Source organism: Macrotis lagotis, chromosome X, assembly GCF_037893015.1.
Source record: "Macrotis lagotis isolate mMagLag1 chromosome X, bilby.v1.9.chrom.fasta, whole genome shotgun sequence".
In the NCBI taxonomy this organism is placed as follows: domain Eukaryota; kingdom Metazoa; phylum Chordata; class Mammalia; order Peramelemorphia; family Peramelidae; genus Macrotis; species Macrotis lagotis.
Window position 1 is genome coordinate 668,420,107 of NC_133666.1, and position 17,248 is coordinate 668,437,354.

The 17,248-nt window shown below is 36.3% G+C and overlaps 1 protein-coding gene across 1 annotated transcript in view; it reads left to right on the forward strand.

Moving 5' to 3' along the window:
• The window catches only part of MPHOSPH9 (M-phase phosphoprotein 9), a 50,891-nt gene that overhangs the window by 13,567 nt on the left and 20,076 nt on the right, over positions 1 to 17,248 (forward strand). The window contains 7 exon segments of the mRNA XM_074205447.1: positions 4,284 to 4,371; positions 5,295 to 5,401; positions 9,418 to 9,543; positions 10,013 to 10,464; positions 11,252 to 11,407; positions 15,739 to 15,826; positions 16,593 to 16,808. Coding sequence (XP_074061548.1) covers positions 4,284 to 4,371; positions 5,295 to 5,401; positions 9,418 to 9,543; positions 10,013 to 10,464; positions 11,252 to 11,407; positions 15,739 to 15,826; positions 16,593 to 16,808 — 1,233 coding nt within the window.

The following is a 17,248-nucleotide window of genomic DNA, read 5'->3' on the forward strand; positions in this document are numbered from 1 at the left end:
GTATGGAAACAATGTAAAGACTGCCTTCCGTGGCGGGAGGGGGGGGTCGGGAGGAGGGAAGGGAAGGGGGGAAAAATTGTAAAATTCAAAACCTTACAAAAAATGATAAGTAGAAACTACTATTTTATATAATTGAAAAACAAATAAAATATTTATATAAAAAGAAAATGAAATGCAAAGAAAAAAAGAAAATAAATCATTTTGTTAAACATTTATCAAAATTTTAGAAATACTAAAATAGGGACGGCTAGGTGGCGCAGTGGATAGAGCACCGGCCCTGGAGTCAGGAGTACCTGAGTTCAAATCTGGCCTCAGACACTTGATAATTACCTAGCTGTGTGGCCTTGGGCAAGCCACTTAACCCCATTTGCCTTGCAAAAAAAAAATACCTGAAAAAAAAAAGAAATACTCAAATAGTTGTTTAAAATAGGAATTTAATTTATCAATCCCTGTTTCTTGCCATAGCACTTGATCTCTTAAAGGATAGCTAATAAATCCCTAGGCTTAGAAATTTTAAAGTACTTTTCCAGTCAGTGTCCCTTGGTTTCTGCTTCCTATGTATCATATAAGTGGCAAAAATAAAAGATCCGTTTGACTTCAATTATCATAAAAGTTTCACTTTTTAGTGTAGTACATATGAATTGAAAAGTTTTGTCTCTTTATAAACTTTTGGAAAATTCTATAGTTGTATTCACATTACAAATCTCTCCTTTGCTATCTCAAAGAGCATTTTTTATAACCTACCAGGAAGCAGGAATCATAAAGGCTGTTCACTCAGCCTTGTAAATAAGATGCTATTTACTCTCTTTCTTGAAATTTTTCTTCTCTTCAGTCTATAATGATTTGCCAGGTCTTCTTGTTTTTATTTTTGTTTTTTTTTTAAGGATTTTGCAAGGCAAATGGGGTTAAGTGGCTTGCCCAAGGCCACACAGCTAGGTAATTATCAAGTGTCTGAGGCCGGTTTTGAACTCAGGTACTCCTGACTCCAGGGCCGGTGCTCTATCCACTGTGCCACCTAGCTGCCTTGTCTTCTTGGTTTTGGAAAATAAAAAGTGTAGAAAGCAACATTAACCCAACTTTAACTTTCCTTTTTGAGATAAGACAAACCAAATTTAGGGTTCCTTTAATACATTGTTGGTTCTAGTATGACCATTACATGATATGGGGTGAAAACATTTTGCCTAATTTGAAGGGACTTTAGACTGATTGAATAAAAACCAGAGAATAGCCAACAAGTATGTTCTCAATCACCTAGTGGGATGCCTTTCTTTAACCTATCTCCAGTTTGTATTGGAGAATTTCCCACTTCTAGTAAGCTTTTTTTTTTAGAAAACATTTATTTTCCAACTATATGTGAAGTTAGTTTTCAATAATAATTTTTTTGGGAGCAACTAGGTGGCACAGAGGATAGAGCATTGGCCCTCAAGACAGAAGGACCTGAGTTCAAGTCCCATCTCTGTGACCTTGGACAAGTCACTTAACCCTTGCCTTGCAAAAAGAAAAACAAAAAAATCATTTTTTGGTAAGCTTTTGAGTTTCACATTTTCCTCCCTCCCTCCACTTGCCCTCCCCCTGACAGAAAGCAATCCTCATATAGGCTATGCATGTATAAAACTTTGTTAAAGATATATCCATATTAAACATGCTATGAAAGAAGAATCAAACCAAAAAAGGAAAAAAAACCATAATAACATAAAACAAATTTTAAAAATTGAAAATGGTAAGCTTTAGTCTGCCTTCAGACTCCATGGTTCTCTCTCTGGATGGATAGTATTTTCCATCACAAGTGCTTTATATTGATTATTGTACTGCTGAGGTGAGCAATCCTTCTTAGTTGATCATCCTTGTAAACTTGTAAAATATAAAATCCATTTTGTTATGAAATTCAGCTGAGGGACTGGATTTTCTTATGGTTTGTTTTTTGCTGATTATATATCATAGCATGTAGTATATCATAGCTGTGTGCCTTTTGGTTTTGTGGAGTGTACATGAGATTAGCTGCAAAATGAGGAGTCAATTACTAAGGTAGGTTCATAGTGGATCAGACCAATGAGTCATTTAGCCAGATGCTCTCTTCTTGGGAAGCCCCAATGTAGAGGTAGAGTAAACTTTTCACTGAGGAAAAGATTGAAGGACTTAGGAATGGATAAGGGATTAGTCTTATTCTGCTAGGACCTAAGAGCAAAGTATAGATAATGCAGTGTGAGATTTGACCTTGATCTATGGAAATATCCTTGTGATTAAAAGTATGCAAAAGTAGAATGAATGGACTTTCCTGTGAATTCTCTAGCTGGAGATGACCTTTAGAGACTTGGGATCAGGGTTTTGGAAAAACTTCTTGGTGAGATTGACCTGATCCTACATTGAAAAATAGATAAGCTAATGTTAGTTTTTGATTTTTCTAAGTCAATTCAAGACCTATAATTTCTATCTGAGATTGAAGGACACTGGACTTGAAGACCTGATACCATGTTGGGCTGTGAGGTCCTATGGTTTTGATGGTTTCTTTTAGGATTTTAATGAGTTCAAAGGAGCTGGTTTTAGTTTAGATACTACAAAGGATGGTATCCTTTCCTGACTCAACCTATCTTTGTGTTTTTTTTTCTTTTAAACACTATTATTGAGACTGAGGAATGGTACTTGAATCTGAATTGTGATAACTTTATTGGCTTAAAGAATTTACCTTTTTTTTTTTTTTTTTTTTTTTTTTAGTTTTTGCAAGGCAATGGGGTTAAGTGGGTTGCCCAAGGCCACACTGCTAGGTAATTATTAAGTGTCTGAGGCCAAATTTGAACTCAGGTACTCATGACTCCAGGGCCTGTGCTCTATCTACTGTGCCACCTAGCCACCCCAAGAATCGATCTTTTAAAAGAACTGTTTATTGTTCCATACCTTTATTTTTCATTAAAAATCAAACCTTTTTTCTTCAATAGATGCTCTGTTTTCTAAGAATAGTGAAACTGAATGGCAACTGAGTAAAATTAAATTTTTTCCATCAGTTTTTTCATGATCCACTTTTTTTACTTTTTTTTCAATTACTGAATCTTTGTTACTTGGTGAGGTGACTTTGAAAGAAGTAGGTGCTTTTAAATTTTCTTGACTGATGAAAAAGAGAGTAGTACTTTATTTAACTAAGACATTTTATCTTCCTTCCTGGCACATATTTAACATAAAAAACCCCCCCTCCTATGGGATTTCAGAGAAGCCTGGAAAGATTTGCATGAATTGATGTTGGGTGAGAGGAGCAGAGCTAGAAGAACATAGTACACCCTAACAGCAACATGGGGGTGATGATCAACCTTAATGGACTTGCTCATTTCAAGAGTGCAATAATCAGGGACAATTTTAGAGTACCTAGGATGGAGAATAAGAACTGTGGTGTTTAAACAAAGACCAAAGACTGTTACCTTCAATTTAAAAAAAAAGTGTCTTATATACTATATAATTTTGCTGTCTCTAATATTTTCTTTTCAAGAATATGATTTCTCTCTCAACATACTTAATTTTGATCAATATATATATATATATGTATATATATATATATATATATATATATATATATATATATATAGCATGGAAACCATGTAAAGATTATCAGACTGTCTTCTGTGGGGGGAAGAAGGAAGTGTAAAATTCAAAAAATGAGAAGTAGAAGTTACTATTGTACATAATTGGAAAACAAATAAAATATTTAAAACAAAAAAACAAAAAATCTCTCAGGACTGGAGTTTTAAGAAAGTCATCTTAGGAGTAAATGGTTAGGAAAACTCTGGATGTTGTGGGAGCTATCTTCAAACTGGGACTGTTGCTGTGCACCTTGGGCCTACTGAGATTTCTAATGAGTTATCAAGATAAGAATTTTTCCATTTAGGCTTTAGCATTGATTACTACTCTCTTGGTTTTGAAATTGAATTTTATCTACTATTTGTATATTCATGGAAATCATTTTAAGGTTTTAAGTTCATTGCTGGACCAGCTATATTAGTTCTGAATTTGTTAAATGATAGTTGGTTTAGTTCTTATCTAGCTTCATAGAATAGAAACAACTTATCCTAATTACTGGAGTAGATCTCATAACAAATTAATCATCGACTATTTGGGATGAACATCTTCCATTTTTTTACTCTTCCCTTGTTGCAACTTTTTGTACCTGCAAATTTTCTCACTCTTTTGTAAACATTTTGGGGACTTGTTTGTAATAAAACTCATTCAGTGGGCTGGAGAACTGGGCTCAATCAGGTTAGCTTGATTCTCTAGTAATATTTTGTCTTTTTGAATTGTAGTCTGACTTCAGTGCTGCTACATATCCACATGCTTTTTACCTTACTAAACCAAATGAAAGCCCAAGTTCATGGGCACCTGAAGGACCAGGTATGATATCTATGAATTCTTTTTAAACTTTTCTGTAGTCATTCTTAGTTAATGATTTGATCATTTAGGTATTCATTTCCTAAACACAGATACTTTTTATATTATTTATTTATTTTTAAGGACTGTACTTTACTGTCCAGTACACCAGACCATTTTGCTTTTCTCATCCCTGGTCTCTGCCCTGGCTCTCCCTGATACTTGGAATGCACCTTCCTCATTGCAACTTGTAAAATACCTTGGTTTCTTCTTAGCTCAAGTTTGGCTTCCTTCACAACACCTTTCTTTTTCAGTACTCTCCTGCTACTAATATCTCATTGAAATTTCCTTGTATATTTCTTGTCTCTGCTTGTATTTAGGTGTTATTTCTCCTTGTTAAAAAGTAGGCTTCTTGGGGAGGCTAGGTGGCACAGTGGATAGAGCACTGGCCCTGGAGTCAGGAGTACCTGAGTTCAAATCTGGCCTCAGACACTTAATAATTACCTAGCTGTGTGGCCTTAGGCAAGTCATTTAACCCCATTTGCCCTGCCAAAAATCTAAAAAACAAACAAACAAAAAAAAAGTAGACTTCTTAAGATCAGGAATTCTTTCTTTTTTGTCTTTCTATCCCCAGGTCATAGCAGAGTGGTTTAAAAAATGCTTGCTGGTCTTGTAGAGTCTCATGTCAGGAAGGGATCATTGAGATCATCTGGGTTATTTTACTAAGAGGTGAAGATGAGACTCATTGAGGGGAGAGAATGTTCCTAAGCTTAGACAGAGTGCCTCAACCAATTTGTGGCATTTAATAAATGTTTGTTGATTGAGTGACAATAAGTTACATTATGTTTTTCTTACCTTATTTTTCTTAGATACTTTACTTTTCCCCATTTTCCTTCTCCTTCAGTAGCATCCTTCTCTCTTTCACTCATTTTTCTTTTATCTGTTAGGAATGGATTATTGGAAACTAGAAGAAAAGGACATGAATGACTCTTTGCCTATGACTTTGGAAAAATCATTTTTAAATATCAACTCCATGAAAGTGTTACCAAACCAGGTATTTTCTTTTTTGGTTGTTCACATTTCTAAATGTTTTATAATTACAATTTAGATTTTGATTCCCTTACTATGTTCTTCTCTCATTGGTTCATCTTTTTAATCCTCATCAATTTCATTTGCTTAAGATTTGTTTTGTACTCAAACTAAAGAAAGTTGAACTGTGACTATGTTAATAAGTTCATGATTGTAATTTTGCTTAAACTAATTTCACTTGTCAGTTCCCTGCTGAACCATAGAAATCATTTATTAAATCAATTAGAAAGGGTCATATTTTCATTGTAATACTGATTCTTTTGAGTGTAATAAAAATTCTGCTTTAGTGTTAAATTATATAATTCTGACTCCTAGGTGCTATAATCATAGGCCTTTAATTGAAAAGTATTTGAAATAATTAGTACTCCCATCGATAGGGAACTTTTCCTTTTGGCCACTGAATCAGTCAATCAATAAATAAAATCTTCTCTTTTCGAAGGTGGTGGTGCCAAAAGGAAAAGGGAATTCCCCTGAGAACTCTATGCTTAGTGAGGACAAGTAGAAATGAAATAATATGTAGTCTAAGCCTGTCACTAAAGAAGAGAGGAGAGTTAAGAGAGGGAATGACTGGATAGGGAAAGAGAGAAATAAGAAGATGAAGAAATAGATGTGGAAGTCCAGAGAGAGAAGCAAGAACCCATATAAGTAGCAAAGACTAGAGAGTCTTGCTGAAAGATGATGGCACTGAATGGGGGAGAGAGGAAGGTTATCTGATTAGGTCTTAGAGTAATTTTGTTTATTTTGTATTATGGTCTTCATTTTAGCTGGCAACATTGAAACAATATGTCTCATGTCAGTCAACTAACTCTAAATGATACAGTGACTACAAACACTGGGCTTGACAGGTCTTTTGCTGTTTATAGATTCTAGTTGCTGAAAAGGATGTCAGTGATCATATGGGTTGAACCTGTAACTCCACCAGAAGACCTATCACAACATATCCAACAGCTGATTGGGTGACCTTTGTTTGATGATCTTCAGTGAGGGGGAACTATTCCATTCTGAGACAGGATATTTCACTTTTGTTTAAATACCTTGAATTAAGTCATTCTTTCTTATAACAAGACTATATCTGGATCTTTGCCACTTTTTCCCAGTACTCTTAGTTCTTCCCCATTGAACTCCAGAGGTCTAATGCATATTTTACCTGACAGCTAAAAAAATGTCCCTCTAGAGGTTAGTTCTGTTTTGTCTTTGATCCCACTTACAGAATCAGAGAATGTCAGAGTTGGGAAGAATCTCAGTGGCCATCCAGGCTGACTCACACCTGAAAACACATAGTCCAGTGACATAATAAGCCTTGATTTAGTCCTTAGCAAGTAGCACAGTGCCTGGCACTGTGCTGCTTGCTAAGAGGTAATAGTGTTTGTTTAAAAATATGTGAGGTCAGGGCAGCTAGGTGGTATAGTGGATAGAGCACCGGCCCTGGAGTCAGGAGTACCTGAGTTCAAATCCGGCCTCAGACACTTAATAATTACCTAGCTGTGTGCCTTGGGCAAGCCACTTAACCCCATTTGCCCTACCAAAAAAAAAACCTAAAAAGAATTTTCACTAACAATCTGTGAGGGAGTAACCATAGCATCAAGCCAAAATTGGTCACTCTTGGACTTCTTTCCTCTGTGCCTAAATGAAACATGTCTAATCCATTTTTTAAAATTTTTTAATTTTTTTTTTAGTTTTTTGCAAGGCAAATGGGGTTATGTGGCTTGCCCAAGGCCACACAGCTAGGTAATTATTAAGTGTCTGAGACCGGATTTGAATCCAGGTACTCCTGACTCCAGGGCCGGTGCTTTATCCACTGCGCCACCTAGCTGCCCCCTAATCCATTTTCAAAACACATTCCCTTTGTCTAATTGTACTGGTTCCTTTGCTTCTTTCTACAAACAATCCCAACTAAACCCTCTTCTTAAAAAACTTTACATAGGCCTTGCCATCATCTCTCTCTTTCCCTTGGAAAAACTGTCCATATTTCTCCACTGTCTCTCATCTCACTTATCAATATTTTGCAGTCTGTTCTAATCCTTTCACTCAAGTGACTCTACTCTCTCCAAAGTAATCTCTGCCTTCTTAATTTCCATATTGATGGTTTTTTTCTGCATTGTTTATGCTCTTTGATGTTTTTGCTCTATGTGATGCTGCTGACACCTTCTAGACTGGAGCTTCCTGGATTCCCTTTCTTGGGGTTTCCATGACATTACTTTTCTTGTGGTTCTGTTCCTACCTGTTTTGAAACCTCCTTGCATTTATTTAGAGTCTCATAATCACATCTATGAGAACCTGCTACTTCAGGGTTCTTTCCTGGGTCATCTTTACTTCTCTTTCTTTACTCCTTGATAACTTGGGGAATTGTCTATCCCCATGGATTTAATTATCATCTCCATGCAGAAGATTCAGATCCTCAATATTTCTATTGAGTCTTGCAACAATACCAGCTGCCTATTGAATTATTTTCAAACTGGATATATCTCAAATATTTGAAACACATCATATCCAAAATAGAGGTCCTTATCCCCCCCCCAGCCCATCTCTTTTTAAAAAAAAAATTAAGGCAATGGGATTAAGTGACTTGTCCAAGGTCATACAGCTAGGCAATTATTAAGTGTCTGAGGTTGGATTTGAACTCAGGTCCTCCTTACTCCTGGGTTGATGCTTTATCCACTGCCCCACCTAGCTGCCCTCCCCACCTTCCCCACCCACCTTCTCTTTTGAATGCTTAGTTCCCTTGAGGGATTTTCCCAAGTTAGTAACTTTAGAGTTACCCTTGACTTTTCACTTAACCTCTCCTCACAAAAACAGTTCAGTTATCAGATCTTGTCTTCCTCAGCATCTCTTCCATCTACCTCCTCCTTTGTGGCTGTGGGTGTTCACACTCACACTTACGTTCACACTCACTTTCACACTCACACACACAGTGCCTTATTACCTTTTTGCTGGATTATAATGGACTTCTAATTGGTCTCCTTGCCCTCTCTTTCTCTGCATTCTTCATCCAACTGCCCAATGATTTTTCTCAAGACCGAATAGATTACTTCTTGACTCAATATGCTTCAGTGGCTTTCTACTTAATCTAGAATAAAATTTTATTATTGTAACTTTGAGACTTTTAAAACCCTTGATCCTAGGCTACCTTTCTAGCCACACTCACTAGTAATCCACTTGTCATACACTATGGTCAGGTCAAACTCAATTCTTTGCTGTTCTTTCCAGCCAATACCCATGTCTGGACTGCTTTCCTTAGGGAGACTTGAAAATGAAGCTTCAAGTCTTGTATGGTTCCCCCCAACTGCTCACAGCCCTCCTCTCTACTACCTTGTATTATATACTTAGATGTGTACATACTGTTTCTGCAATGGAATGGAAGCCCTTTGAGAGTAGCAAATGTTTCTTTTAGAAAAAAATTAAACTCGAATTTAATTTTTAGTTCCAAATTCTCTTCCTCCTTTTCCTCTCCATTCATTGAGATGTAAGGGGAAAAACACCTAATATTTCTATAGCACTTAACTATGTGCCAAACCCTTTACAATTATTGCATTTGATCCTCACAGTAACCCTGAAAGGGGTGGTTTTCTTAATTATGCTCATCTGACAGATGAGGAAATTGAGGTGAACAGAGAGGTCTTGTGAGTCACTCAGGATCACAGAGCTAATAAGTGCTTGAGTCTAGATTTGTGCCAGTTAGTTGCTTCAGTAGAACTCATTACATTTATTTATAGTGATACAAAACAAATTTCCATATTAGCCTTGTAAAAAAAAAAGTAAAAGAATAAAATACACTTCATCCTGAGTCCAAATCAGTTCTCCTTCTGGGGATGGATAGTTGGGGATGTTTCATCATCCTTTCTTGGCATTGTGTTTGGTTATTGTGTTGCTTAAAATTACTAATATTGACAATCTAATTTAAAAATCTCTAAATTGCAGACCAGTATTTTGGTGTAGTGTTCACTAACAAAAATTTTTAAATGTTGTTTTATATTTTTAAAGCCTAACTCTACTAATGAGATGAAGCCACCATCATTGAAGGATATTTATCATACGAATCAGAGGAAAAATAAGCAATTAACTGAATGGACTCTTGCATCTACTTCTAATCCCAGTCATCCACCAGAGGTAATGGCCTCAAATGTTTTCCTATTGTCCTGTAGGTTCCCAACAATTCTAAGACATTATGTCCCATGATTAATACCTATCATTTCTAGAATCTTAGTGTTAAAAAATTTGGGATTGTTGAAAGTGCCTATTTAGTTTCTTGAATGTGATCAAATCCAATTTCTTCCTTGTTGATTCAGTTCTGGGCCCAGGTAATTGTCTTTTTGCAGAGTCATCCATCCAAGGTATATGTCCTGCCTTAGTGACTCCTGCCAGTTCCATGTCCAAATCTGGACAGTGTGCTTTTTCCATCTGCTTGGTTTTTTCCTGTATGGATTGTAGTCCAAACATTTAAAATACTTGTTTTGTGATTCTAATGTTTATAATAAGCTCTTTGACTTTTGCGAAGTTACAGATGACATTAATAAAGTTTTTTATTTTAAAGAGAGTATTAAATATCATTATTTACTCTTGTTTCTTTTACTTTTAGGTATTAACTCTAGATCCAACCCTACACAGGAAGCCAAGTCAACAGATTTCGGGGATTCAGTCAAATAACTTTAGATGTAATCTTGAAAGAATGTCTCTCACACCAGAGTCCATATTAGAGCCTAGTATTTCTAGCCACTCTGACATAGATTCATTTTCACAAACAAGTAATCTCACTTCCTCTCAATTAGATAGGTCCCCCAAATATCCTTCAACTATTAAAACTTTACCTCTAGACTCTTGGCAAAGTCATACACTCCAAAATGAAAGTAGGGCCAGCTCTGCTTTTCCTTTAGCACATACTATTGCTAGTAATGAAATTTCATTAAACACTGAAGATGAAGAAAACAATTCAACCGCCGTCACTCATTCCCGACATGCAAGTGTAGACAACAGTTTGCCAGAAGTCAATGTTTCAGTATCTTGCATGGAAGACCCAGTAGCATTATCTAAGTATGTGTGATTTTTTTCAGTACTATAAAGTTATCAATTTTGTTTGTTTTTTTTCTCTCATATGTTGGAGAATAGATAGTAGATGCAGGCAAGCATCAGAGTCAGGTGAATGTGGGTCTCAGTCCTGCATCTGGCATGTACTAACTGTACTAGTGACCTTAATAAATCAATCATTTAACCTCACTACCTGTTCTTGGGCAGTCTTCCTTGATTTGGTTATAGAAGAATTTCCTATTCGTATGGGCCAAGTTGCCCAAAACATTGAAATAACAAATATGGAGCAGAAGTAGAAGACAGTGAAAATGATAGTAATTTAAAAATTTTATACCTTACATCTTAAAAAAAAAATCAAATGGGGCAACTAGGTGGTGCAGTGGCTAGAGCACCGATCCTGGAGTCAGGAGGACCTGAGTTCAAATTTGACCTCAGACACTTAATAACTACCTATTTGACCTTGGGCAAGTCACTTAACCCCATTGCCTTGCAAAAACAAAACCAAAAGAACAATCAAACCATTAATTTTGAAAGCAGTACTTGGACCACTATGTATCACTCTTAACGTCTGTAGGTCTCTGCCTGCCCCTTGTTTATAGAATGAAGATATTGAACAAGATGATCTTTGTACATAAAAAACTGTGGATTTTTGGAGTACTTTAAAAATGTTAACATTTATGATCTTATAAATTTATCATCAATTATTATAGTATCTGTTAATAAAGGCCTGTAATGGCTAGACAGAAAAATAACCTTGACTTAAACTTAATTCTCTTTTTCTCCTGGTGAACAGAGTGAGGCAAAACCTGAGGGAGAAGCATGCTCGACATGTAGCTGATCTCCGGGCTTATTATGACTTAGAGATACATAATCTGAAACAACAATTAGAGAGAAGTGAAGCATCTTCATATGGAGATTTGAAGAAAACTAACCAGAGTCTTGCAGACAGGTAGAGTGGGTGATCATGACTTACTCTCTAAAATGAAAGTTTCTTTAACATAAAATAATTTTTCCTAAATATATATGTCATAGATAGGTATCTTTAAGTTTAAAACTATAGCAAAATATTTTCAAAATTTAAGCCTAATCTCTGGCTTTTGTGAGTGGGATTGTACCTGGAGAAAAACTTCAAACTTTTAAGGTTGATACTCTTAGAAGAATTTGAGAGACATAGACAAGTATGGATGGTTTATGAGTTGTAACTGGAGTACCCACACAAGGAGATATTATGGATCTAGTGACAGGTAAACAAGTCTGATAATTAAAATATGAATGTTTTTTATTTTTTTTTATCAAGTTACCTGAACTGTATTTATTCTTATTTTTGTACAAATGATGTTTTTTACACATTACTAAAATATTCTTAAGAGTAAACATAATACCCCCTCCCCCCAAAAAATTATATACCTGAATGAATGATAAAGGAAAGAGAAAAAAATTAAAATTAAAAATAGTAATAGGTGCAGCCAGGTGGCGGCACAGTGGACAGAGCAGCGGCCCTGGAGCCAGGAGCACCCAAGCCCAAATCTGGCCCCAGACACCCAACAATCAGCCAGCTGTGTGACCCTGGGCAAGCCACTCCAACCCCATTGACCTGCAAAAACAAAACAAAACGGCCCAAAATAAAATAAAATAATAATGATAATGATGATGATAATAATAATAATAAATAGTAGGGGTAGCTAGGTGGCACCTGGGTCCAAATCCGACCTCAGACACCCAACAATCATCCAGCTGTGCGGCCCCAGGCAAGCTACCCAGCCCCATTTGCCCTGCAACCCCCCCCCAAATAATAATAATAATAATAATAATAATAATAATAATAATAATAATAATAATAAAATGTGCTTCAGTCTATGTTCCCGCAACTCCCTCCATTCATACTTCTCCACTACCATATACTATATTTTCTCTTTTCACTCTGTCCCTCTTCTTAAATGTGCTGTAGGGTAGTTGAGTGGCACAGCAGACAGATCCCCAGCCCTGAGCCCACATACCACCCATTAGACCCAGCATCCACCTGGTCCTATGGTCCTGGACAGACCATCCAATCCCAGACCCTTGCAAGAAGTAAAAAAGAAAATGTGTTATATCTGACCACTCTACCCCCATGGTCCATCCTCTCCTCCATCACTCACATCCCCCCCCCTTCCCTCTGTCCCCCTTCTCTCCTTCTTACTCTAGATGTCTATACCCCATTGAATATACATGCTGTTTCCTCTCCTAGCCACCTCTGATGACAGCAAAGGTTCCCTCATTCCCCCTTGCCTTTTCCCCTTCAATATAATTGCAGTAGCTCATTGTAATAAAAAAACTTCTTATATGAAATATCTTAGCCTATTCCACCTCTCCTTTTTCTTTCTCCCATTACATTTCCCTTTTAGCCATTGACTCCATATTTACAAGATATTATATCTTCAAATTCAGCTCTCTCCTGTGCTTCATCTATAAAAGCTCCTACCTGCTCTATTAAATGAGAAGGTTCATATGAGTATTATTGGTATCTTTTTTTTATGCAGGAATACATGTAGTTTATCATCATTAAGTCCCTCATACTTTACCCTTCTCCTCCACTCTCTATGTTTCACCTGAATCCTGAATTTGAAGATCAAACTTTCTGTTCAGCTCTGGCCATTCCAACAGGAACATTTGAAATTCCCCTGGTTCATTGAAAGTCCATCTTTTTCCCTGGAAGAAGATGTTCAGTTTTGCTGGGTGCCCTGAGTGCTGGGCTTCATGTGTTCGCTCTGGCAAAGGTCCCTCCACTGATCCCCGAAGTTGTGCCCGGTGCTTCCTGGGGTATAGGTCAGGAAACTGTCCCCACTGCCATGAGCTGCGGCTCCCAGCACCCTGGGGCTGCCTCCAGGAGGCTGAAGTTCCTTCACTCTGGCGGGTCACCCCTCTAACCCTGTGGAGCGGAGCCTTTCCGCTCTTTTCCAGGTTACCTTGGGCTGGAGAACTGCCTCACTGGATCCCTCTGTGGATTCTGTCTCTCGAAAATTCAGTTCGAGTCCTTATTTTATAAGAATGGAAATATCAGAGAGAGAGACCATCTAAGAGAGGATCCTCTCCTGTTGCCATCTTCTGAATGTTCTTTTTAAAATGGGGGAAATTTTATGATACAGTTTGTATGTTCCTTTCCTGTCCAGATGACCATTGGTATAGTTTTAGAAATTTGAAGGGAGTAGAGGAATATATTTCCTATGTGTATAGTTTTTTTTTTAATTTTTTCATTCAAGACAGTGGGTTAAGTGACTTGCCCAAGATCACACAGCTTGGCAATTAAGTGTGTGAGGCTGGATTTGAACTCAGGTCTTCTGACTCCAGGGTTGGTGCTCTATCCACTGAGTCACCTACCTGCCCACCTAAAGATAACTTTAGGTAATTATGTGCAAAACAATCTGCATTTAAAGAGAGAAATTTCAGAAATACAAGTGATAAAACAGATTAATAATTGTCTTCGTAGCAGAAATGCTTTCTTTGTCCTTTTTTTGGTAAAATATTTTCTTTATTTAATATGCCTTTTGATCAGGAAAAATATGTAAAGTTCTTTGATTTAACTAGCATTAAGTGCTTACTATGTGCCAAGGTCATTGGGAAAACTAGTTCTCAGGCTTTCCAGTAGTCAAAGATAACAGGTATGCCTTCCTCTGTTCAATCAGGTCCCTGCTATAGGAGTTGAAATCCAGAAGGGCCCAGAGTAAGAAATTAGCTGGAGTGGAAAGTTACAAAACTGCTCTGTTACTACCTAGCTGTATGTAATTGGCCTAGTCAGTTTTTACCTCTTTGACACCCTATTAACCCCATTTATAGAGTATGGGGATTGAAGTAGATGAATGCTAGTGTCCCATCCAGTCCTGTCTTGATGGTTAATTTTGTATAATGGTGGACCTGTAAGTTAAAAATCTGAAATTTATGGTGGACCTGTAAATTAAAAATCTGAAATTTAAGTGCTTCCTGTACCAACTCATTTAACAGTATCCTTTATAACCCTGGTTGCAGGGCATGATGTTAAAAACACCCCTGTTTTAATATTGTCATTTGAAGAAAAGTTTACTACTACTGTAGTATGCTCTGATTACAAGCGGGACTTCATGAAACACTTTGTGTCATCTTGTGACACTCTTAGTTCATAATTCTCTTAGCATGAATCTGTTAAATTTTCATTCAACAGTATTAGACTGTTAAACTTAGTAAATATTTTTTGCTTTGTCATATAAGAGTAAGAATTGAAAACTATCAAGTTTTGGGAGCAACTAGGTGGCACTCCTGGAGTCAGGAGTACCTCAGTTCAAACTGGACCTCAGACACTTAATATAATTGCCTAGCTGTGTGGCCTTGGGCAAGCCACTTAACCCCACTGCCTTGCAAAAACCTTAAAAAAAAAAGAAAACTATCAAGTTTCATAAAATGACAGGAATTAGGATTACTTGTATCTTAAACATTTAAATGTGATTCTGATGCTTTTATAGTTATAGCAAATGACTGCTATCATTACTTTGTCAGTAATCTTTAATCGCTTTTAAGTAAAATTGAGTTTAAAATCTTTAACATACATTCTTCCAACATATTTGGTCTGACACATGGCAGATAATGAATTGTTCTGCTTAATCTTTCCCCCCCCTTATATTTTTTTCTAAATTGATTATGCAATTAGAAAATCTACTTTATGTGGAATCATACTGTTGCTTTCACATGAAGCATTTTTTTTTTGTTTGGTCACAGTATTGGGGTCAGATCCAACTAAAACCAGTTCCTTGACAGTATATTATCTGTCGTATATGTTACTTGTACACTGACTCTTTGAACCCCATACAACTGATGACATGACAGGGTAGAGTATTTTATTATGATGGTTAAATAGCTTGTGGTTTGCTCTGTAACCCATTGAAAGCTAGGTAGTTTTTGAAATGGTTATTGAAATTTATTCCTCAAACCATAAGAGCGTTATCATTTTCTTTCTTTTTTTTTTTAAAGGTTTTTGCAAGGCAAATGGGGTTAAGTGGCTTGCCCAAGGCCACACAGCTAGTTATTAAGTGTTTGAGACTGGATTTGAACCCAGGTACTCCTGACTCCAAGGCCGGTGCTTTATCCACTGTGCCACCTAGCCACCCCATGTTATTTTCTTGACGTATCTTTTATTAAAGTAATGTCTTAGATTTTAGCTAACGCTGGACTTGACTCACTGGATATCAGTCAGGTTTATGTGTGATTCCTAAAGAAATTCTCTTTTTTAAATTATATGGTAATTTTATTCTGATTATTGATTTATGGTTTTAGATGTGACCAATTAGATGATGCTCTGAATGAGGCTAATGCTCATATGAAAATACTGGAAAACAAAAATAATTTGCTGGAAATGGAAGTGGTAAGTATTTCATGTTGTGTTATGGCAGCTTTATGCTTTTTCTGTATTACATTAGATATAAATCAATTTTTGTGAGGAGAGTGACTTGTAAGCTTTAAAATGCAAGTTGTAATCATTATTATTTTTAGTCAGATCTTTTAGGATATCTTCTTGTGAAGGTTGATTGTTTTGGTATCACATTCTCAATATAATGAGTCACAAAATTTAAGAGCTGAAAGGGACCTCAACTATTTAGTTTCAGCCTTCATAGTAAAGGAATTCCCATGTAGTATCTTAATTAGCTTTGACTTGCCATTGATTGCTTGGAATGAATATTAAATCTTTTCATGTATTGCCCAAAGTTTACTCCCTCTAAACATTACAAAAATATTTGGTTTTTGTCCTTTTTCTCATGTTTGATTAAGTTTATGCACTAGATGGACACTTTCATTTTTATTTTACATTTTCATAGTAGATAGAAGGGATGAAACAACTCTAAAGTCCATGGATTCATTTGCATATAATATGTATGTAAATGATGAGCATCAAATTGCACCATCCATTCAGAAACCCTTTCTGCCACCAGGATTATTCATTTTTCACTTAGGAGGTGAAGGATAACATCATCTTTTTAGAGGTCATGGTTTCTCAACTTTTCTCTTTTTTTCTCTTTTTTTCCCATGAAATGTTTTACAGTAACATGTAATACTTACAATGTGTTTGTATTTGAGGTAGAAATGTGTTCATTAAGAATAACTTTTAATTATCCTTGGGTTTTTTTTTATAGAGCGATTTGAGAGAACACCTTGGTACAGCCAGTAATGCTTCCAAAATTTTGCAGGAACATATTGAGGAAATTCGAGCAAGTAATAAAGAAAAAGATAGCACCATCAATCGACTCAAATCTCGACTAAAGGATCTAGAAGAAGCATTTGATAAGGCTTACAAACTTTCAGATGATAAAGATGCTAGAATAAAAAAAGAAAGCAAAATGTTTCAAACTGTAAGTGAGAAAACAATAATAGCTCTTTATCATACTTTTTTTGTTTTTCTGCAAGGCAATGAGGTTAAAGTGACTTGCCTAAGGTCACACAGCAGGTAATTATTAAATGTCTGAGACTGGATTTGAACTCAAGGCCTTTTGACTCCAAGGCTGGTACTTTATCCACTGCCGCCTTAGCTGCCCCTCTTTATCATGCTTTTAGCCAAGATTTCAGTAATACTTTCTTTTGTTAGGGCATTTTTATAAACTAATTTGATTTTATTATGACTTTTTTAAAAGTACATTTGAGTAATATAACTTTGCTCTAACTGCATTTATTTTATACCCAGGTTTTATTATTTTGCAATAGAAGGGAGACAGAGCTTTAAGAGACTTAAATATTACCCCCATCTACCTAATTGCATTTGGTTTTCAGTTTAACTGTGTAGCTGTCTGACTCA